The sequence below is a fragment of the Amphiura filiformis genome, chromosome 3 (genome assembly GCF_039555335.1).
Source record: "Amphiura filiformis chromosome 3, Afil_fr2py, whole genome shotgun sequence".
Lineage (NCBI taxonomy): Eukaryota > Metazoa > Echinodermata > Ophiuroidea > Amphilepidida > Amphiuridae > Amphiura > Amphiura filiformis.
In genome coordinates this window covers 19,184,523-19,209,050 of record NC_092630.1, presented here as the reverse complement: position 1 = coordinate 19,209,050, position 24,528 = coordinate 19,184,523, and the positions used below count along the sequence as shown (strand labels likewise).

Below are 24,528 nucleotides of genomic sequence, written 5' to 3'. Positions count from 1 at the left end.
GCCGGCTTTTAAAGATTCACAAAATTGGCCATTTTACCCCATTTTTAGGAAAATCCTGATTTTGTCATAAATTTGCATATTCACGGAGCGATAATTGTGGGAATAAAGCCAAAGAAGGCACAAGATGTATTCATTTATGCAAATATTGAAAATCCAGGGTCATAATTGCTATATTTGCTTCTTTACAACATTTTAAAAATGGCTGAAATCACAAAAATAACTCTTTTGCCAGGACTTTTAAGGTAAATATATGTGAGGGCGCTATTATGTGCCAATTTTGACCTTCAAAGGCCTGTATTTCCTAAACTACACAACCAAATTGTCTGATTTTTGCACAGGATTTTGCTCTGAGGGTCTAGATTTTAAAACTGAATATAGCATAATTGTACATCTTTGGGAAAATAGTTTTATTTGATGACAAAAAATAATTTTGTGTGTAACTTTTTTATGCGTGACCGTACAAAAATGCTATATTCACCTTCATTACGAGCAGAATATTTTCTATCTAATTAGGTAGTCGGGTTTGCACAGAAGTTACTTGGAGACAAATTATATGGAATTCAAAATGCCCAAAAGTTTTCCAACTGCTGCAGAATCTGTTACAGTTTCACCATACATTTGTGCATGTAGGCAGGGGTACACACAATAGCTAGCATTGTGGCCACCCTATTCATACTGATGTATGCATTTTCAATACTCTTTATATTGAAGGATTCCATGGTAAACACTTGCAGTACAAATGTGCCACGTCGTCAGTTATTTTGACAGCTAATTATAGCGGTACCAAATACAGGAAGACAATGCAGGAAATAGATTGTAAGAAATGTACTCATCCTCGCAGACTGCTTGCCTGTCTCATGTCTATGACAATGTGCTAGTCACAATAAACTGGTCAAAGTTATATGCATTGGCAAGTGCATAACCAAGGAGTGGTGGGGCATGGGAAACTGCCTCCTTGGAAAAATATATTTTTGGTGAAATCAGAATGAAAAACAATGTTAAATTGGTCTGTTTTGGAGTCTGTTTCTGCTTGCCGCATTGGATTGATCATGTCATGATTGGATACATGTCTGAATATTTGAGGATGGGTTCAATTGAGTTTACATGAAGACATTAGAGGCACAACAACACCTACCCCTGCACACACCCCACATAATCACTCTCTCTCTCAACCAATCTCTCTTTGATATTTCCTTCCTAATCTTCTCTTACTTTCCTCATTCTCACTCCAAAATTGCCAATTTTACAGACACAATTAAAGTCTGCAAAAAAAGTAACTCAGCTGTTATATATACGCCTATAGCTTCAGAACTAATAATTGTTTTCACAATATTTCTACATAGAAAGAAGGACGATTTATTTACGCGCATTTTGATACCCCATTTGTCAAATATCGCTCAATATTAACAACACAGTAGTGCTTTTAAAGAAAAATACCTGAATTTAAAAGTTGCAGTTTACAGCGATCAATGGTTTTTACGCAAGCATTGTGGCACGTAACACCCTCCATTTATCTTCGCGCTGACGTCAAATCAATACAAATAGCTGTAACTTTTAAATTCGGGTAATTTTCTTTGAAAACACTGCTGTGATGTTAATATTGATATAAAATTGGACGGATTGAGCGTGATACCTGAATTTATCGGTCGAAGCTAGAGTTTTCAAATATCATGCGAGGCGAAGTCGAGCGTGATATTTGAAAACTCTAGCTAGACTGATAAATTCAGGTATCATGCTAAAGTATCCATTCAATTTTATCATTATTATGTCTTCAGAATCTTTTTTTGGTCAAAAACATGATTTTTTGTAAAAAAACATGATTTTTGGTCAAAACATGATTTTGCTTAAAAATGTGATTTCTTTTCAAAAATGTGTTTAGTTAAGAGCCAATCTCCCTTATTATGTACCCATCTGTGATACAAAAAAAAATAGAATTTTCTCTAAAAAATAATTTTGGTACATATTAGCACCAACAACTCACATGTAAAATATGAGCGTGCTGGCGCCCTCGTTCAGCTTAAAAAATTCTTGAAATTTCAGCCTCTCTGAGCCTTACTTGCAAATGGTAAACTTTGGAGGTGCATAACATCCTGCGCCATCATCATCCCAACCTGCCTTTTGCATTTTTTTAAAGTACCAAATGCTTACATTACAAAGACCAAGAAAAAAAAGTGGGATCTTGATGGCGCACAAAATCAGCAAATCCAATGATTTGATGAAAAGCGCCCTCGTGCAAACTTCAAAGCATCATAACAGGCTGCGCCATCAAGATCCCAAGTCCGAACAAGTTTGAAATTAAAGACCTCCATGGCAAGTTTCATTTTTCAGCAAAAAATTTGTGGGATTTCATTGGCGCACCGAGTTAACAGAGGTCAAAGTTCAAAATTTCCTATTTTCGCACATATTTGCACGCCTGTATTATTGCGCGCCAACGTCACCTGACTCTCCGAATAGCATTTCATCAAAGAAGAAGTAATTCTCTGCAAGAACTGAAAAAATTAGCTTGGGATCTCTTGATCTTCATATTTTTCTGATTTTTTGAAAATGGACTTAGCCTCATTTTGGAGGTCAATTTGACCTCTTTTTCCCACTCGCTGCACAATGTGGGCTTTTTACTGCATCACAAAAAGATGCGCCAACAAGATCCCAATTTTATTAGTCATCATCTAGCTTCTTTGGCGACCAGTAGATAAAACACAAGCAACAGCTAATTGGGATCATGTCACATGTGGGCGCACTAATATAAAAGAGGTCAAAGGTCAAGCTTTGTGCCAAAGTGATGCATATTTGCCTATGTGCAGCACGAAAGTGGAACTTTGACCCGCAATAAAAATGTGCGCCAACAAGATCCCATCTTACTTTTTGGATGATTGGATAAAGGGGCTTATGTATAACTGATAACAAGTAAAAAAAAAGTGGGATCATGTGGGCGCACTAATTCAATAGAGGTCAAAGTTCATACTTTGTGCCGAATTGGCATTATTTTGCCTATGTGCAGCACAAAAGTGGAACTTTGACCCGCAATAAAAATGTGCGCCAACAAGATCCCATCTTACTTTTTGGATGATTAGATAAAGGGGCTTATGTATAACTAATAACAAGTAAAAAAAAAGTGGGATCATGTGGGCGCACTAATTCAATAGAGGTCAAAGTTCATACTTTGTCTTTGTGCCAATTTTTTTTTTCAATGGGGATCACCAGACATGTCTCATAGAAACTTGTGTGAGTGCATTTCAGATGATGCTGATTCCATCATGGTAGTTGGTGAGAGTAAAAAAAAATTTTGTCAAAATACTTGGTCATATTTTGCAAAATTTGAGTGAAAGGTTGCTGAATTTGGCAACTTTAGGCTAAAAATCGTTTAATTTTGTATGAAGTATGAACTTTGACCTCTATTGAATTAGTGGGCCCACATGATCCCACTTTTTTTTACTTGTTATCAGTTATAAATAAGCCCTTTATCCAATCATCCAAAAAGTAAGATGGGATCTTGTTGGCGCATTTTTATTATGGTCAAAGATCCACTTTCGTGCTGCACATAGGCAAATATGCATCACTTTGGCACAAAGCGTGACCTTTGACCTCTTTTATATTAGTGCGCCCACATGATCCCAATTAGCTGTTGCTTGTTTTTTGTCTACTGGTCGCCAAAGAAGCTAGACAATGAAAAATAAAATTGGGATCTTGTTGGCGCATCTTTTTGTGATGCAGTAAAAAGCCCACATTGTGCAGCGAGTGGGAAAAAGAGGTCAAATTGACCTCCAAAATGAGGCTAAGTCCATTTTCAAAAAATCAGAAAAATATGAAGATCAAGAGATCCCAAGCTAATTTTTTTCAGTTCTTGCAGAGAATTACCTCTTCTTTGATGAAATCCTATTCGGAGAGTCATGTGACGTTGGCGCGCAATAATACAGGCGTGCAAAAATGTGCGAAAATAGGAAATTTTGACCTTTGACCTCTGTTAACTCTGTGCGCCAACGAAATCCCAAAAAATTTTTGCTGAAAAATGAAACTTGCCATGGAGGTCTTTAATTTCAAACTTGTTCGGACTTGGGATCTTGATGGTTATGATGCTTTGAAGTTTGCACGAGGGCGCTTTTCATCAAATCATTGGATTTGCTGATTTTGTGCGCCATCAAGATCCCAATTTTTTTCTTGGTTTTTGTAATGTAACCATTTGGTACTTTAAAAAATGCAAAATGCAGGTTGGGATGATGATGGCGCACAATGTTATGCACCTCCAAAGTTTACCATTTGCTAGTAAGGCTCAGAGAGGCTGAAATTTCAAGAATTTTTTCAAGCTGAATGAGGGCGCTGTGCACGCTCATATTTTACATGTGAGTTGTTGGTGCTAATATGTACCAAAATGATTTTTTAGAGAAAATTCTATTTTTTTTTGTATCACAACCCCCCCTGATTTGGGTACATAATAAGGGAGACTGGCTCTTAAATGTGTTATTTTGTGTCAAAAATGTTATTTTGTGTCAAAAATGTGATTTTTTTTTTCAAAATGTGATTTTTGGTCAAAAATGTGATTTTTGGTCAAAAATGTGATTTTTTGATTTTTGGTAAAAATGTGATTTTTGTCAAAAATGTGATTTTTGGTGAAAAATGTGATTTTTTGGGAAAAATGTGAAAATGTGATTTTTGGTGAAAAATGTGATTTTTGGTGAAAAATGTGATTTTTGGTCAAAAATGTGTTTTTGGGTGAAAAATGTTTTTGGTGAAAAATGTGATTTTTGGTCATGGCATGTCACATTTACAAAAAAAAATCACACCAAAATAGACTTTTGCACATAAAGTATATGAACTATGCACTCTATGAAGAGGCTACAGATATGAAAAAACCCTGTAGCTCCAGGCGACCGATACACAAATTGATCGGACAGCCAGGTTATGTACAAAGTATAGGATGCAAGATTCTGAAGACATAATAATGAACGAAATTGGACAAATGGGGTATCAAAATGCGCGTGAATAAATCGTCCTTCTTTCTATGTTGAAATATAAGCTATAGGCGTATTTATAACAGCTGAGTTACTTTTTGTGCAGTCTTTAGATTCATATGTGGTTGCTACACACAAGCGTCATTCCATGTCAGTTCACCCAATGAGTTACATCTGACCCTCTTCAAATTGGCTCAAATTTGGTTTGTGGGGTCATTGGGGCTAAAAAAGGCTTAGATTTCAAATTCTAGCCACATTAGAGCAACAGTTTTTCGTGCTATGGCACAAACTTTTGGGGCGTGCCAACTTTGCCCAAAAATGAGTGTGCCGTCAATATTCAAACAACAATATCTCTGAAAATGCATGGGATAACCAAATCTATCCATATTTGTGTCTTTCCTTTAGAATTTACATAGTAAGCAATCCAAAATATTCCATTATTTTTGTTGCAGGAGCAAATTTTAGGTTGGATGACCGTTTACCCCTTACTGACCTTAAATGTGACCTTGAAATTATACCCTACATATTAAAAAATATTGAAAAATTAGAAATATAATATTTTTAGTTTCCTTTCAAGCTCTTCTCAAAGGTGGCATACTTGATGGAAAAATTTGATTTTCCCATTGAAACACACAGTTAACCCTTAATTCGGGACTTTGCATACCGACTATTAGAGTGCAAAGTTCAGCATTGCAGTTTACTCCGTGCTTCAATGGGAAAATCACATTATTGCATCATAACTTTGAGAAAAGCTTGGAAATCAAAAACAATCACAGGGGGTATACATTGTATACCTAGGGGTATAATTTTGACACAAGTTCATCTTGTAGTCATGTCACTCATGTGGACCACAAAGTCAAATTCAAGGTCAAAGTAAACGGCAAAAGATCATGAAACTTTCACTTGCTCCTACATACTAAATGGCAGATTTGGATTGTTTATGAGATTAGCTTTCAAATTACACTAATAGTATATCAACACATTTGGCCCAACGGTATATGGTTTGAAAGTTGGCGGTCACAATCTTTATCTATCTGCGTAATGAGCAGGCCATATCGTGAGAACAGTAATGGAGCCAAAACTTTAAATCCTGATTGAAATTTCAGCTTTGGCAGCCAAAATCACCCTATTATCCAATTTTGAAGACCCCCTTCAAATTGGTTCAAAATTGGTTTATAGGGTGATTTGTGGGTGTAAACTTCCATTATTTGAGGGTGATTTGACATGGAATGACTCATGAATGGGTGACATGAATTTGATGTCACTTTCACCACTGTAACCAGTTGGCACTCTTGAATCACCTCAAATTGATGTCATGCATTCTGGTGTCTTGCTCTCACTCACGTCTCCTCATTCCTGTTAACCCTATGGACACTGCCTTTCTTATTCGCCACTTGCAGTTTCGCCATTATGCACTATGTGCGGGGAGAGCCTCGAACTGGCAGCATACATGAATGGGAATTGAACCAGTCATATAACATTCTGTGTAAGGTTACGTAATTCTTCCTTTCATGTATGCTGCCAGTTCGAGGCTCTCCCGCATATAGTGCATAATGGCGAACTGCAAGTGGCTTAATGGCTTTTCTGATTAGTCAATAAAATTTTCTGCGATTCCTTTTCTCCGATGAAGGCACCAGGCAAATTAAACTTCCTTTTACTTGCTATTACCAATCACACGCTGTGGGGAGCTGATTGTCAACAAGTATTTTTATCTCCAGCTCTGATTAGGCTAAAAAGATTTTTTTAAACTCAATTTTGAGTTGAAATGTAATTTTAAAAATTGTGGTTGATAAAACACAATTGAAGTACAAATATGGATACCTAAACAATGTGAGTATCGAATCCAGTAAATTTTCTTCAAAATATCTCTCAGAATTTCATGATTTTACGGCAAAAAAATGTAAAAAAAAAAATGAATTTGCTGTTTCAGCTGACATGGACATTAAAACAAACGCTTTTTTTAGCCTCCAGCTCTCTTTCTCCGATTCTGTATGTCTGTCTCTCTCTCCCCTATGTCTCTCTTCCCCCCCCCCCTTATCTCTCTCTCTCTTCTTCCTCTCACCTCCATATTTCCTTCCTCTCTGTCAAATTATTACACATTTGATCTGTTAAAGTTACACAAAATTAAATGGTGCGCATTTAATGGAGAAAATCAATTCCATCTCCCCATCCAGCTATCATCTCACCTTGATGTTATCTACCCTATCTTTTTTCTCTAAATCAGACTTCTTTTGATGACTGTAATTGTTGCCATTCATGTGATGTTTTTCTTTAAGTCTCCCATTCCTCTTACATACTCCATCTATCTCTCCCTTGTGTTTGGACACCGATCCATTTGTTTTTGAGCTGCCGTTGCACTCGCTATGTCCATTAGGAATTGAGGCTTGCTCTGTTATTAATGATGCTGTTAACTTGTTGATGTCGTTGCTTTGGAGTGCTTTGCCTGGCTGCGCAGCCTCTTTGGAATCCTAAGGGAGAGAAAAATGCAAGAATGTACCAAGCAAATTATTTGAAAGTAATAATTCATCTCCTTCAGCATCACCCTGGATTTCATTTCAAATTCAACCAAGGCGTCTTTGCATAACAAATAACCCATGACATCAAAAGGCTGCAACATACAGGATTAAGGAACAAGGTACACTATCATACATTGACACTTTTTAAAGCTATTTTGGGGCTATTTTGCTATACTTACAAACATCACAAACTAGTTTAAGCTACATTCTGAACAATTATTGTTTAGAAAGGGTTTATTGTTAGAAAGGGTTTGCAGTTTTTTTTCATAAAAACTACAAAAAATAAAAAGATTTATTTACAGGAAATGAAACAAATGTATCCATTTTATTGCTGTTGTTGTTCAGAGATGTTCAAGTGACAAAACAAATGGCATACTCGGCAGTGGGGTTTGACTCCCACCCTTTTTATTTTACCCCCACACTTTTTATTGAGGCACCCTTTATACTGAAAATTCTTGACCCCCACCACTTTTTGCTTTTTCTGCTATTTGTATACATTGACGAAGTCACACACAATTTGGTTCAAAGTAAATCAAGTAAAACAGCGAGTCCGATGTTTTTCTCTCCATTAAGTCGATACATTACATGAACAATGCAAATTATATGTGAAAAACTACTACTGTACTGTATAATAAACATTTTAATGAATAAAGTTCTGTACTTTTATGGTGTTCAAATGTTGTTCTTGTCATGAAACTAATTCACATCTTGATGTGCGCTGTGTTCATCAGCGACTATATCCTATTTCTTCGCTCAATCAATTATGCATGATTATTGACATCACTCAAAATATATGATCAATGTAAAGAAAAACTACCACTCATCGTAACACGTCATGGAAAATCGGACATTTGCATATCACGTGTGCGAATTTTGGCAGGGCTTCAGGGGAGGATATTGTGTATATTGCGCTGGACACTCGTAAACAAGCGCTAGTCTGCATCAAATGGAATTTTATCTTGCGACATGGTGTGCAGGTTTTGGCGATTTTTCTTGGAACTATGATTATTTTATCATTCAATAAAAATATACTGTAAGTTGGAAGAAGCCCCACGCTTTTAAAATTAATCCCACGCTTTATATCATTCCACGCTTTTTACCCAAAAAGTTTAAACCCACACGCTTTTACCAATTTTCAGAATTTCGAACCGGCACGCATTAAAAAGCGTGGACTGCCGAGTATGATGGCATGCTGAAAATGCACTAAAAACAAGATTTACCCATATCTACATCATCCTGAAATCAAGATATTACCTAAAAACTTGAAGCTCTGGTTGTTGTTAAGGGCAAAATAAGGGGAGACACATTCATCCACGCCTGAATTTGAAATCTCTTGATACTTATGAACACTAAGATGTATTCTTCCACTTGAAAATGATAAAATACAACTTGTTTTTAAATAATTTCCCCCATTTTTGCTTGATTTATTTCACTCTTTTCAACTCTATAAAGTCACATGGCTCAAGACAGCTTAGTAAATTGGCGGGAAATAATGACCCAACATTTAACAGAACCACTTCTACACACCTAGATGCTGCCTTGCTAAGTGCATATTTTAAATATAATTGTTTGCGATTCTGACAAAGGGGCCCTTTGTACCTATGTTAAATTTGCTTTATAACCTCCATTTTGCCAAATTAGTAAATTAAACACTCACAAAAATGATAAATGACCAATAATTACAGTATATCAGTCCCTGGGGGCATTACATAAGAGTGTATGCCCCTGATGAGCAATCCAAGTCATTGGGATGATGAACTTATTAATGAATTCTGATTGCTTGCTGCTAGACATAAAACAGATGGTGCTGATGCTGCGTGTGAATGCTATATAAACAGGAGACTCAATACATTTAATGCAAGTGCTCTATAATTATCAAGTCACAAGAGGATAATTAACGCGGGATAAATGGTAAATTACATTTCATATTACGGTATGTTTAAGTGGAGTTATGATTTTACCGTATTTAATTAAATTTGTGTGTTTGAGTGTTTCCATTATAGCTTTCAATGATCAACTGCAATTGGAAATGAACACTCCATCAATACAAAGCTGTTTTATTGTCATTTTTGGCAGGGAAAAATGATTTACCATCAAACTTTTCATAAGCAATGATTATGATATTAAAGTGTTCATCCATTTTTAATAGAGTTGTTAATAGTGAATTTAAAAATTGGTAAAACTGCCTATTTGACTTTTTATTTATCCTTTAGAATATCCTACTCAGCGGTCGAAATCGACGGTATCGCATGGCAAAATGCGATGCAATTTCCATCAACTGCTATGCACTTTTCCAAAATGCATCTAGCTAAAAGTGCTATACATAAATTTGAGCTAAATTCCACATTGTATTTACCTCAAAAGTTCCCCAACGCATCACAATTTTCAAGCCAAATTCCACATCGCATTTTCTTGGTATTTTGACACAAAGCATGTGGGGATATCCCTCAAGCTAGCAATGTAAAGCCCCAGGTAATTTGGGTGGTTCCTGAATCTGTCAAGCTCTTGCAATAGCAAAATTATGTCTGTCAAATCAACGGCTATCAGCCAAAAAACCTGAAGCTGTATATGCCAACTGCGCATAAAAAATTGTTTATATGTTTACTGAGCATCGGTTTCAAAATACCCACTATATGTCGCGATAATGAGCTCATGAATAATTAATGAGGGACATCGTATTAATAGATTCTAAAGCTGCAAAAATAATTGTATGGGTGAGAGTTTAGTTTGGGATATGTTCTAAATTTTAATATTAGTATGTTATGCAAATATCAGCGTGTTTATACTGAGCGCACGGCTTTTTGACCCGCTATTTGCGGGCACAAAATACCGATTATAATCCGGCCACCGTTACCCAGCTTGTTTCTACTGAGACCAGAAAGCCGTGTCTCGCACGATGCACAGCTTTCCCCTGTAAACCGGAATTTCGGAAAACAGATTTGACGGTTGTATCCTAAATTTAAATGTCTACGCATGGCAGCTCATGGCATATGACCTACAATCACAATTTAGTGTTTTCGTAAAATCCAAATTGCATTAATTTACCACTGAGTGGATCTACTAGTAATTGGCTATTATGATAATTAATTTACAGCCAAAATATAACCAACTCATTAATTATAAAGAAGTAGGCCTAGACTAAGTAAAGCCATATCCATTTTACTTCACCAAGTTCATGCGGCGAGTCACACATGTGGCCAGTGTATATAATGTCAGAAAGAAAGAACCTACTACATTATAGGCCTAGTCTAGACTATACAAGTAGAATATAAATCGCGTTATTTTTGCAACACGCATGACCTCGACCCGCAACCGATCACACGACTCGCTTCTACTGCGCGGATTACACGCTTTGATTCGGCATGATCCACCTCAAGAGGTGGATCACAAAAGGCGAGCACATGACCCGGCATCCGATTACCCAGATCGTTTCTACTGGGCTTGTTACCCGGTATGACCCGGCACGGCATGGCACGGAATTGGGCCCTCAGTAGAAACACGCAGTTTGTGTAACTGTAAACAGGGCTCTCAGGGAGAGCAGTACATTCATGCTGATGATGCTACTGAGTACTCTGTAAAATGTTAATTAAAAAGGACAGTTGAATCTCTTTTCAGTATTCACCACACACAAGTGATGCTAAGTTTAGTATCTTGTGACTAACCTATCACATCTAGCTAGTTATTTATATCCATAGTCTACTAGCTCAAGCAAATACAAGTCTCTTACTGGCACTAAAACTGAGAGCCATTTAATTTGTTTGATCATTTGAATTATTTAACTTGTCTCAACGGATGGTATTGATGATTCAAATTGTGCTCTCTGTGCATCCGGTTTCTTTCCTTTCTGTTTCTTTACTTGCGTTAAGTTAAGTGGAGGGGGTCTAAACCAAGATCTAAGTGGAGAGTGGAAATTAAAGAATATTTTCTCTCAAGCACATTCAGCTATTTTTTGAGTCATCTATTTTAGTGTGGTCAATTGGGAAACTATTTAAGGGAAACCGCTAACCAAACATATACTTATGGCTACCTGAATTACTTTAAAAAGTATCTCAAGTGTCAAGTTTCCATGGTCACATACTGCTCAAAACTGAACACCAAGTTCTAATAACTTTTAAATGTGGCTGGAACAGCATTTTCTTGAAATTATGAAATAACCTGAAGATTTTTATATAGATTCATTGAAAGTGGTGAAGTACACTGTCACACTGAACTGGTTTAGAAATTTGGTCTTTTATCAATATTTTCTCCAAAGATCTGAAAAAAGTGCAAATTCTTGTTATGCGTTTTAGCAAAATTTGTGAACATTTTCTAAAATTGAGCAAAATTTGGAACAGAAATAATCGAACTGGCATATTTTTGGTTCTCTCTTTTGTGTCAAATTTGTTATATTTTGAGTATGTTTTTGGAATCCCAGTTGAACATCCTAACCCAATGATTTCAAAATCAAGACTCCCTGATCAATACATGTATTGTTTGAAGCAAATTACATATAGATAATATCTATTTCATAATATATACATTGATTTTTAATTTCCTAGTAAACAGAAATAGAATACTACTGTAACACATGTTAGTAATATTGATCTCTTCCCAGCTGCAATGTAATACAAAGCACAAATATAGTGTTAATGATCCCCTTCAAAGCTTCATTACACAACATTTGAAATAAAATTTTGCAATATATTACTTTCATGCTATGGAACTATATTGTATGTAATTCTTTCTACAAAAATTGCTTGGGACAAATATTTGGCTTACAAGGGGTGGGTAGACATGACATTTTAATGTTATGTCTACCCACCCCTTGTAAGCCAAATAAAAAGACCGTATTGTATATCACTGCTGGCATACAAAAAAAGTAAAAAGGGCATTTTTTCACTGTCAAACACAATACACAAGTTTCTCGTTTAGGATATCAAAACCAGCAACAATGGGGAAAAGGGTACTCTTTTTCTTTCCAGGATCTTTAAAATCATACAAATGGTCGCATGTCATAAGTTGGGTACAATTTCCATTACATGGTCAAAAATGACAAAAAATTTATTTTTTGATATGTTGTACATATTGACAACCTCTAATACTTAACACCATTTTAAACCTTATCACATGTTTAATTTTTGAGATAATGCTTAATTACTAATTAATTAATACACAGGCGTCTATGCAAATCTCAATTTTCAAATGCGTTTTTCTCAAATCGGACCTCAATTACAAAAACGACTGTTAATTTTTTATTTTATGCAAGAATGTCATCAGATTTGGAGGATATGTTCTCAATACATTAATGCTTCAAATGAACTATTAAAAATAATTGTACGTATGTTAATTACATTGTGAAGGTCAATGACCTTTTTACGAGTAATTAGCGAGACAGTTAGTATTCTATTATTGAGGAAATGAATATCGAGAAGAGAACTGTACATTAGCATGTTGCTAAAAATACTGAAATTCAACTAGGATTTCATTTAAAATTAAAAAATGGAACATATAACCCTTTAAGGTGGTACTACACCCTTGATAAATTTGTGACAATTTTTGCATTTTTTCTCAAAAAATAATAACACATTGGTAACAACAAAAGTTATGTATATTATAGGGGTAAAGAATCAAGTTACTACACTGGAATTTCAGTGACTCAAGACAAGCAGTACTTTATTTATGATAAAAAAAAGAGGAATGTACCTCATTTCTTAACATATATAATGAACCCCTTGTCTTGAATCACTGAAATTTCAGTGAAGTATATTGGATTCCTTGCCCCAATAATATATACATAACTTTTGTTACCAGTGTGTACACAAAATGTAGTTACTTTTTGAGAAAATGCAAAATTAGTCACACAATTTATCAGGGGGTGTAGTACCACCTTAAGTAGTTAGTAATTGTTTTAGTTGTACAAATTCAACATTCAAAGCTGTCAATACATCATACCCTCACTAGATTTGAAAAAGTAACCGGTAGTTTTGACATGCTGACATGTGATTTTTCACATAGGCCCTATTGCACACTCCCGCATCCGCCTGCTCCACATCCGCCTGCTCCTCCACCCCTGGCATTTTTCATTTCAACTCATGTGATTTTTTTACTGAATAATGTATAATTATATGCTTCAGTAGATTGAATAAGTATAAAATTAGGCTTAAAATGAGGTATGAACCACTGCTGTAGGATATGGGGTTACGGATTGCCAATCAAATTTGTATCACACTTTTCAGAAAAGTGTAATCCCTCCACCCTTTTTGCATACCCAACTTATGACATGCGACCAAATGTTACTTGTAAAGGGAAGTTAAACTCGGCACCCAGATGCTAAAAAAGTTCAGTTGAAATGAAGGTAAAACTCTGAATCATGGCATGTTGCCTATGGGGATCGACGCTAAGTCAGGTACCGTGTGAGCAAACTCAAAAATAGCACGAGCATACACAAAAGAAACTTCGCGCAATGTCGCCAGGTATGAACACTGTACCGGCGTCAGCTGATTCAAGTACTGTATGCTTAGAGGGCACAGGCATGGAAAATTCCAATCTGTGTATTTATTAATAGAAGGAAATTCTACTAAAAAGATAAAAACTTGTCATGGTTTTTCATTGTTATTCAGACCTTCTGATTGATCACTGTCGGCCCTACCAGCCTTCATTTGCTATGGGTACCAGAGTTTTTAGCTGTGTTCATCACGACTCATAAAATACTTGCTTATATTAAGGTTGACCCTGTAATTCTTGATTTGAGGAGCCCATTTTACACAATGAAAAAATACTTGCTGTGGGTACATTTTGAAAGTGCCTGAATGCAGGTGATTCACCCCCCATTAAAGCATGCCAAGCATATTGCATATTAGCCACGTTTAGGACTTTCACTACATGTGCATCATATGCATGTGTACAAAAAGTACATGTATATACCTCATAAAATAACATATGTTCGCAACATGGCAATTTTACACAATCTTTTTAGGTAAAAGGTTTTTTTAGAGTATTGTCGCATATTAAAGTCATGTAGTTTTCAACCAGTGTTCAAAAATAGGCGGGCAGTCAGGCCATTACAGCTTGTGAAAAAAGATTGCTGGTCTGTCAATATGCTAACTCAATATATAAAATAAATGAAGTTGAACCATAACAATAGATGTGATGTCATAGGATGAATGAAGAAGCAAAATAACAATACATACATGAAATTCTAAACAATGTTACATTAAATTCAAACAGAATTGGTCATTGTCATTTTTAGAACTTGTTACTTCTTGAGACTACGCTACCACTTATTAATTTCAGTTTTCTCCATCAATTCGGTTGCAGAAATATGATGGCAGCTCGGTCCCATTACAGCATTGACTTGTAACCTTTGAAGCAACATTACACTTTCAATATCTTGGCGTCAATGACTTGTGAATCGGGTAATCTTATATTGCAAATGGCAACTTTTATTCATTTCACTGAAGTATAACAACATAATACATGTGAATGTCAAACATATTACATAACTGGCAAAATAAAAGAGGTTTAACTACATACAGTAGATAAAAATGATAACAAGACTAAAAAAACCCATAAATGAATGGGTAACCCATCTTACTTAGTATAAATTTGCAAATTAGCAAACACAATATGATCAAAATTAACTTTTCAATATTTTGGGTTTTTTTATTGAAAAAAAAGTCTAATACATAAGAAGTAAATTCACAGCGAGCCAAAATTGAGGTGCTGATCCCTGCACATCAGCTAACCAGAACATGCCTGTGGTGGGAACGGTGTAGGGTGCCTTCTCTTAAAATGGCATCTTGGTCAATTTCTAGGAACAGGTCAGGCACCTAAACAGTTGGCACCTAAATATAACCGTATCTCTACCAATCCCACCCTCAAGGTGGATGGGACAGAGCTGGATATACCATTTTTCACCCTGATATGGAAGTGACGTCAGTGTGCTGTGCATTTCATTTGGCGCAGCTTCAAGTAGCTGGCGGAGGCTGTAAGCGCTGACATATGCACACACACGCTTTAAAGACCTTTTTAAAGATTTTGTTTTATGAATTTTTACAATGTATAAAATTATGTGCAAATTTGTTTTCTTGTAATGTTGATAATTCAAATAAATTCAAACAAACAATTCAGTCAATCAATATAGAGAACTTGTACTTGTTGCCCTTCAAAACAGCTGGGAAATGATCCATGCAAGTATTTTGTACAAACACTAAACTCACAATGCATGTACGTTGCGTCAACCCTCGTGGACACTCCCTTCCCACTACACATATTATGTTGATAAGAGTACTACTTGAAGACCTGTATCTCACCTTGTTCTCTCCTTCATCTGAAAACATTTTCTCCAATGTTAAGAATGTCAAGATGCCAACTAGTACCCATAAACCAATTTTCATGTGTCCCATGTGATCATCTGTAAGTGTAACAAATGAAAATTATGATCATTCAGCTTAATGAACTTATAAACACATCTTAAAGGAAGGTGACCTGATATTTGGAAAATCATGTAATATATTGATTTCAAGTGAAAGGCCGTATTTTTCTCATAAACATATTGAAATTAGAAGTTCCAACTCAGTGTATTTCCGAAGATATCATCAAAAAACTGCCTAATTCGACAGTTTTTTGATAATTTCTGCGGAAATATTCCGATTTGGAACGCCAAATTTCAATATGTTTATGAGAAAAATATGAGCTTTCATCTGATACCCAAATCAGCATTTTGACGAGGTAAAGTGGGGGATGAGATTGTCAATCAGGTTACCCACCTTTAAGTGCAAGCACAATATTGTCAGAATGTGATTGAAATGCATGGCACCGACTGTTTGGGCATAAAATTTGGCCTGCTACATGAAGATCATTTGTAACAGCTAAGAAACTGCATATCGCCACATACCTAAAAGTGGGTCTCTTTTGCAATCTGAGAGACAAAGGCTGTGGCACCATAGAGTACATTGTTTTGTTTTGATAAAACATTGCAAAATTCTCTTTGTGAAGCCCAAAATTATTAAACTTATTCTGCCTACTTGGGAATTGGGATAATTGCTTTTCTGATTTAATTGAAAAACATCCAGTTTTGATAAATGTGGGTGTTTGTGGAGTGTGCTTCTTGAGACTTGTTAGGTGACTGAAGTTTTGGCGACACCATTGTAGACAACTTTCAAGTCTTGCATCAATTTGGGCATGTATGGCATTTTTAATAAAGAAGACATACCCGGTATATATGTTTTCATTAATTGCAAAATTAGCTTAAAATGCTATGTGGGTGAACATGAAGCCTTGAGGTGTGTCCATTATACATTGGGTGCAGCTTCACTCAAAAAGCTGGTGTATGTACTACACACAGATGAATGTAATCTTTATACGTTTAGTATAAATGCCTGTCAAATGGCTACCCTATAGGCAAAAATTATTCACCCTTTGTTACTACGCATATCAACTTACACTTGCAAGCGTTAAGTCATAAAAGTGTACATCAGTACCTTTGCGCAGATATCTCTGCGTGTATACGATTCTACATACATCAATCTATGATGTAATATCATCTATTATGAGCTGATCATAATATAGACACATTGACGACACTGACAGCAGGTCTAGACAGCATATTTTCTTACCTGGATGGATGTGAGCCCAAGCTTCTGGTAGTAGATGAAGAAATACATCCCCTAATAAGCCTCCAACAGCAAAGCTTAGTAAACACTTGAATCTGGCTGCCCCAGCTAAATCACAATGCAAGAAAATAAAGGCATCAATAAAGATATTAACAGATTCCAGACTGAAGTGTAATAAATGTTGTGAGTTTGCCTTTTTCAAACATCAACCTACAAATCTGTCCCGGGGCACTGGTCATTGACAAGGGGGTATCATGCGTGGCCACGAAGTCCCAAATAGCACCCTAAACAAGTATTTACGAGGTCTAAAAATGCACCCCTAAACAAGTATGAAAAGTGCAATTTTATACCCTAAATAAGTATTGACTATTTTTGCCCCCATTAGAAACAAGTAAATTAGTCATTTTTTGACTCTAAAACCCTTCATAACAACTGGGAAAACACAAATTCAAAAGTTCATAACTTTTAACCTTTATTCCATGCTATATTTGTTTCAAAGGACCCCAAACACTGTGATTTTTGTACAAGGTATACCCTTTTTCTTAAATTTCCTTGTTTTAGATACCCTATTCACGATACGTACAAGTACAGTGCCTGATCATGAAAAAAGACCCTTTTTACTTGAATCTTTGGCTACGCATGATACCCCCTGGTCAATGATCAGTGGCCCCCCTGGGAAATCTGTGCTGACCATGTTTGGAAGAGACACCATAATATAGTATTTATAAGGTGAACTGACAATCAATCTTGAGTTTCCGTCACAAATTTCTTAAAACAAGTGAGGTCACTTTTTCATTATATTCATTATTTTTTTTATGACCAAACCAAAGGCTATCACTCAGATGCCAATCTATCGCAACAAGTTGACTGAATCGCTGATAGCCAAATGGATGTTTTGATTTTTCCACTAAAAATGCAGAGACATTCATTAATATTGTTTTTTTGCCAAAATTACAAATTTTTATTTTCTTTTTTGGAAAATCACAATAATGAATTCAAGTGCGGCCTGAAACTCAGAATCAACTTTTTGTAGCCTAATGTAACTGCCATTTTTTTTTAAAAAGATAAATTTAACGAATCACTGATAGTAGTATAATGCTGCTACACCCCATTATTTAATATTTCATGTTACAATTGGATCATGAAAGGGATGTGCTTTAATGCACAATCGCACATGGTAGCTCTGAACCTGTATACAAGATAAACTTTTTTAAGTGCATGCAAATACCGTATTTAAACATCGCATGATTAGTTGTAATTGGTCGCTGGCGGATCGACTATTCAATTTTTAAAGGGAAAATGAAAGATAAAGTTAAATTGTATTTTGTTTAAAAAATATGATTAATTTTGAAATTTATATAATACTCTTTTATCGACTGGCTCCAAACAAACGATTTGAACCGGTGTCCTTCACCGTAATCATGGCGCAGTGCAGTCCATTCAATCAAATGTTGTCATCAACCTATTTGATCATAGTGCATTTGTTATGTGTGTGAGACGATGATTGCAATCATGCTTTTGTTGAATGCATTTGAGAAGTCTGCCATATTTACAGGATGATACGTCATATACATGTAATGCAAAACCTCTATTAGTTATTAGGGGTGATACAGATTATATCTCCGAGACTAGATGTAATCCATATCACCTCGTAAGTAGGCCTAATTCTCCAATAAAGTTTGAGAGCTCAACCAGCACGGTCATCTTCCACACCAATTTAAGGGGTACTACACCCCTGCCCAATTTTGTGCCTATTTTTGCATTTTTCTCAAAAATTACAGCACATTGGTGACAAGTAAGATATGATAGGCAAGGACTGCAACTACTGTACTGAAAATTCAGCAACTCAAAGCAAGTAGTTATTGATTTATTGATCAAATATTGGTTTTCCTCATTTTTGACTGTAACTCCACAACTGTTGTCTGTGCTGAAATAAAATTTCCAGTGCAGTAGTTGTAGTCCTTGCCCCTATAATATACATATCTTACTGTCCCCAATGTGCTATAATTTTTGAGAAAAATGCAAAAATAGGCACAAAATTGGGCAGGGGTGTAGTACCCCCTTAATTCTGCTGAGACCACTGAAACCGACTTTTCGCTGCAAATTCCGTTCAGAAAAGCTCTCTGTATTATTTGGAAATCTGTGTTTCAATAAAGGACACACTGACTTTGTAGCCTATTATTGAAGCGCCATGATTGTTATCGTTGCTGTGCGAGTTGTCATGCAGAGCCGCGCATGCTTATGTCCTTACTAACATGATACGGTGCGTCGATACGTGCATGTGACATGCTCAGCAGGTATAATACGAGATATATCATGTCAGTAAATTGGGGCGCTTATCCAATGAAAACACAGGAAACTACTTGATGGTGTGATAAAGATGGAATCAAACAAATTGAAAGTGTTTATGAATGAGGCTATTAATGGCTTTGCATCAGTTATTTTTGTGTATTGTGAAAAATCTGAACATTTTGCTTCGGTCCAAAAGCAAAATGTTTAGATTTGTCATAATTACCTCAACACAATTGAAGTGCAGTCAGTAACCTCTAGTGAATTACATGTACCATTGTTAGATTGATCTTTGTCTATACAATACCAGCAAGTCCTAATCCACTATCTTATCTATAAATTATCTGATAATATTATTTAGAGTGTATGATTGAAAGATATATATGTATGTACAAAGTGGGATTAATTCAGTACCTGTAACTAGACTGCTTGTTTGTTTTACGGTCTAAATTTTCTTTAAATTTTCTTAATAATTCTCTTGAATCTCTTCATTACTGGTTATTATGATATCATTTTAAATTAGACTGCTGTACCATCTTCAATCTAATCATTAGCACCTTTCAAAAACATATATTTGAAAGCATTGTCTTGCCACAATTAATTAAGTGCTAATTGTGACTCCGCTGCAGCTACATTAATGTTGACATTGATCACCACTTATGAATCCCGATATGTAATGTTGTTTATACTGTACATCGGAAATATGTGTCATGGAAGTAGGCTAAATTAATGCAACTTACTAAGTAACACAATGTCTAGTCTACTCGCTTCTTTTTATCAAAATGTGTCAACTAGTTTGCATTTGAACATTTTGACAACACTCATGCAGATATATTAAAAGACACATGGAAACATGCAAGAAGCAAGTCAGGTCTCATGAAACAGTATTTCAGACCAAATTATAGGAGCCGAAAGTCAATTGTTTTGTTTCCTGTCTTTTATTTTATTTTAGACTGAAATGAGGCAATCAATTTATTCATCATTTTCAAGATTTCATTAAATTTAGCTTGAAAAACATGTCAAGTCATGAAAATATGTGACATGATCTGGTCCATGGGGGCCAAAGGAGGCATTTTTGAAAATTGAGTTACTATAATTTTTACAGGCCTCGAAATAAGCCAGAATTTCTGAGGGCCATTTGGGCCCTTGATCTTAAATGTTTGAGGGCCCTCACAATTTTTTTTGGGCCCAAGAAAATCCCCAGATGGAAAATCAACTGGCAACACCAAGACCTACGCTGGAGATACATCTAGCGTCGGTTGCCAGTAGGAATCACTCATCATCAAGTGTTGACAAAGGCAACAGTGTTGCTGAAACGCATACACAAAGTAAGTGCAATTTCTGGATCAGATATCAAGAACTTTGGTTAATGAGTTTACTCTACCGATCCTGATGAATTTGTTCAACCACCTTCAAAGCTAGTTGTAAATCTTGAGCTAGATCATTTTTTGGTAGATCAGCTTTGACACTTGGTATTTTACTATTTTATTTATATAGCATGTAACTTGTTAGTTCGCAAGGCAAACTTAAAAAAAACTGGGCAAAACAGACGTGTCATTTATTGGTATGACATTTTCGTTATTGATGCTGCCCTATTTTAAGTTTGCACCGAAGAGCCATCTCAGTTTGAGTGCATCGATTTGTCAGTACATTACACATGTTACTCACTCTAAATTGTTCATCAAACTAATCTAGAGGTCCTTATAAAGAACCATAATGCTGCATTGTATGCAAAAATCGCCACAAAAGATGAAAAAAGTGCATGGGAAAAGTTACATGTTAAGGGGGTACTACACCCCTGGCCAATTTTGTGCATATTTTTGCATTTTTCTCAAAATTATAGCGCATTGGTGAAAAGTAAGATATTTATATATTATAGGGGCAAGGACTACAACTACTGCACTGAAGATTCGGAAACTCAAGGCAAGTAATTATTGATTTATTGATCAAATATTGGTTTTCGCTCATTTTTGACTGTAACTCCGAAACTGGTGTCTGTGTTGAAATAAAATTTCCAGTGCAGTAGTTTTAGTCCTTGCCCCTATAATATACATATCTTACTTGGAATTCTGTTCAATTAACCTCTGACCTGACCAAGTTTAAGCTGGTAGTCTCCAATCCGGGAATCCCGTACGTTAAAATTCAAATGACACAGTGCTCACCCAAAACATAGACTGGGTAAACTTCTAATTCTGTGGACTGCCCTCGGTCATCGCTGTGATTAAATTTATTTTCCGGGGATTTTTGACACTCACCTGCACTGGATCGTGTACCAATCAATATTTATTTTTTTCTGGATTCATAATGGAGTATTAATTACAATTTCAAACATGAACGTTTAGGTAAGAAGTACAACAACCCGTGTAATTTATATTATGACAAACATGCAGAGCTCTATGAGCCTTGACTTGTATGTTTTCGTACTTGCTCTAATTGAAATTATGTTGCACTAGCTTTTTGCATACATTACAGATCATCCCATACCGTACTAGCAGAGCTAAGTACGGTATCGGTATGGGTTCCTCGTACTAGTAACTTGTATTAGTAAAATTACTCTTCTACTAGACTACTACCAGTACAACAAGTTACAATAAATTCATGAATTTCAACAGATAATCTTACCTCCTTTTTGGAGGTCAGGTCCTTCTTGTATAGGCAATAATAGCGGGAAAATCCCAGCCATACCAACCACCAGGGACGCAACTATTGAACAAACCCATGCTTGTACGTAGTGTTCGTCTCGCCACCCCGACTTCTCACCCAGTTTATCCCCGGTGGCCCCGGTAGACCTTGACTCCGTGCTACCGCTACCATCACCGCTACTCGTGCTGACGGGAATTTCTCCGGAAGGATACGAGAAACTTTTTCCACCGTGAGTTTTAGCTCTGTGAATTTCTGATTCTGAAAATTGTACCGATGCAAAGAAGAAAATACATAGTAGTAATAACTGATGTAAATAATGCATCTTGATGAGGTCAGACAGAGCTAAAAGGTGGCTTTTGAAAGGTCTTCAAGACCCCAAAAGTTGTTGTTTATGCTCACGTAGTCACATTCCTGCTCGCTTATGCCCGTGTTTCATCGCGTCAGTTATGTTGTACGCTCCTGCCAACCACGGATCCCACAGAAACCGAGAACCAATTAGTTGTGGCAAAGTCCAGAGGGGGTCGGAACGCTTAGATTGATGGCATATTAAAGTTCATTAACTTTTTGACAAAAAAAAAAAAAAAAGTTTCTGCACGAATGAGCATGTGTGGTTAATATCGAAAATATTTTAAGAATATTTAATAATAGGAATTATTTAAAGAAGTTCAACACACTAAATGAAATGGCCAAAATGCCGGGCCAAAATGCCAATGCAATCAAACACACGATCAAAGAAAGAACCGGAGACGGGGGGTGAAGATGAAAGTGAAGATGAAGATGAAAGTGAAGATGAAGATGAAGATGAAAGTGAAGATGAAGATGAAGATGAAGATGAAAGTGAAGATGAAGATGGAAGTGAAGATGAAGATGAAGATGAAGATGAAAGTGAAGATGAAGGTGAAGATGAAGGTGAAGATGAAGATGAAGATGAAGATGAAGATAAAGATGAAAGTGAAGATGAAGATGGAAGTGAAGATGAAGATGAAAGTGAAGATGAAAGTGAAGGTGAATAAAGATGAAGATGAAGGTGAAGATGAAGATGAAGACGGAGATGAAGATGAAGGTGAAGATAAAGATGAAAGTGAAGATGAAAGTGAAGATGAAGTTGAAGATGAAGATGGAAGTGAAGATGAAGATGAAAGTGAAGATGAAGATGAAAGTGAAGGTGAAGATAAAGATGAAGATGAAGGTGAAGATGAAGACGGAGATGAAGATGAAGATGAAGATGAAGATGAAGATGACGGTGAAGATGAAGATGAGGATGAGGATGAGGATGAAAGTGAAGATGAAGATAAAGGTGAAGGTGACGATAAAGATAAAGATGAAAGTGAAGATGAAGATGAAGGTGAAGATGAAGGTGAAGATGATAAAGATGAAGATGAAAGTGAAGGTGAAGATGAAGGTGAAGATGAAGATGAAAGTGAAGATGAAGATGAAGATGAAGGTGATAAAGATGAAGATGAAAGTGAAGGTGAAGATGAAGGTGAAGATGAAGCTAGATGAAGATGAAGGTGAAGATAAAGATGAAGATGATAAAGATGAAGGTGAAAGTGAAGATGAAGATGAAGATGAAAGTGAATATGAAGATGAAAGTGAAGATGAAGATGAAGGTGAAAGTGAAGATGAAGATGAAAGTGAAGGTGAATGAAGATGAAGGTGAAGATGAAGATGAAGACGGAGATGAAGATGAAGGCGAAGATAAAGATAAAAGTGAAGATGAAAGTGAAGATGAAGTTGAAGATGAAGATGAAGATGAAGATGGAAGTGTGGAAGTGAAGATGAAGATGGAAGTGAAGATGAAGATGAAGGTGAAAGTGAAGATGAAAGTGAAGATGAAGATGAAAGTGAAGGTGAAGATAAAGATGAAGATGAAGATGAAGATGAAGATGAAGATGAAGATGACGGTGAAGATGAAGATGAAGATGAGGATGAGGATGAGGATGAAAGTGAAGATGAAGATAAAGGTGAAGGTGACGATAAAGATAAAGATGAAAGTGAAGATGAATATGAAGGTGAAGATGAAGATGAAAGTGAATATGAAGATGAAGATGAAGGTGAAGATGATAAAGATGAAGATGAAAGTGAAGGTGAAGATGAAGATGAAGATGAAGATGAAAGTGAAGATGAAGATGAAGATGAAGATAAAGGTGATAAAGATGAAGATGAAAGTGAAGGTGAAGATGAAGGTGAAGATGAAGCTAGATGAAGATGAAGGTGAAGATAAAGATGAAGATGAAGATGATAAAGATGAAGATGAAAGTGAAGGTGAAGATGAAGATGAGGGTGAAGATGAAGGTGAAGATGAAGGTGAAGATGAAGTGAAGGTGCAGATGAAGATAAAAGTGAAGATGAAGGTGGATATAGAAGTGAAGGTGAAGGTAAAGAGGAAGATGAATGAAGGTGAATGAAAGTGAAATTGAAGATGAGGGTGAAGATGAAGATGAAAGTGAAGATGAAGATGAAGATGAAAATGAAAGTGAAGATGAAAGTGAATGTGAAGATGAAGGTGAATATGAAGATGAAAAGTGAAAAAGTGAAGAT

The 24,528-nt window shown here is 36.0% G+C and overlaps 1 protein-coding gene across 1 annotated transcript in view; it reads right to left on the bottom strand.

Moving 5' to 3' along the window:
* Positions 1 to 22,455, bottom strand: part of LOC140148167 (zinc transporter ZIP13-like) — a 32,426-nt gene extending 9,971 nt beyond the window's left edge. The window contains exons 1-4 of the mRNA XM_072170028.1: positions 21,967 to 22,455; positions 17,059 to 17,163; positions 15,754 to 15,854; positions 7,133 to 7,414 (exon numbers count right to left, since the gene is read on the bottom strand). Coding sequence (XP_072026129.1) covers positions 7,133 to 7,414; positions 15,754 to 15,854; positions 17,059 to 17,163; positions 21,967 to 22,309 — 831 coding nt within the window. The 5' untranslated portion in view covers positions 22,310 to 22,455. The remainder of the gene's footprint in view (positions 1 to 7,132; positions 7,415 to 15,753; positions 15,855 to 17,058; positions 17,164 to 21,966) is intronic.
* Positions 22,456 to 24,528: the final 2,073 nt, after the last annotated feature.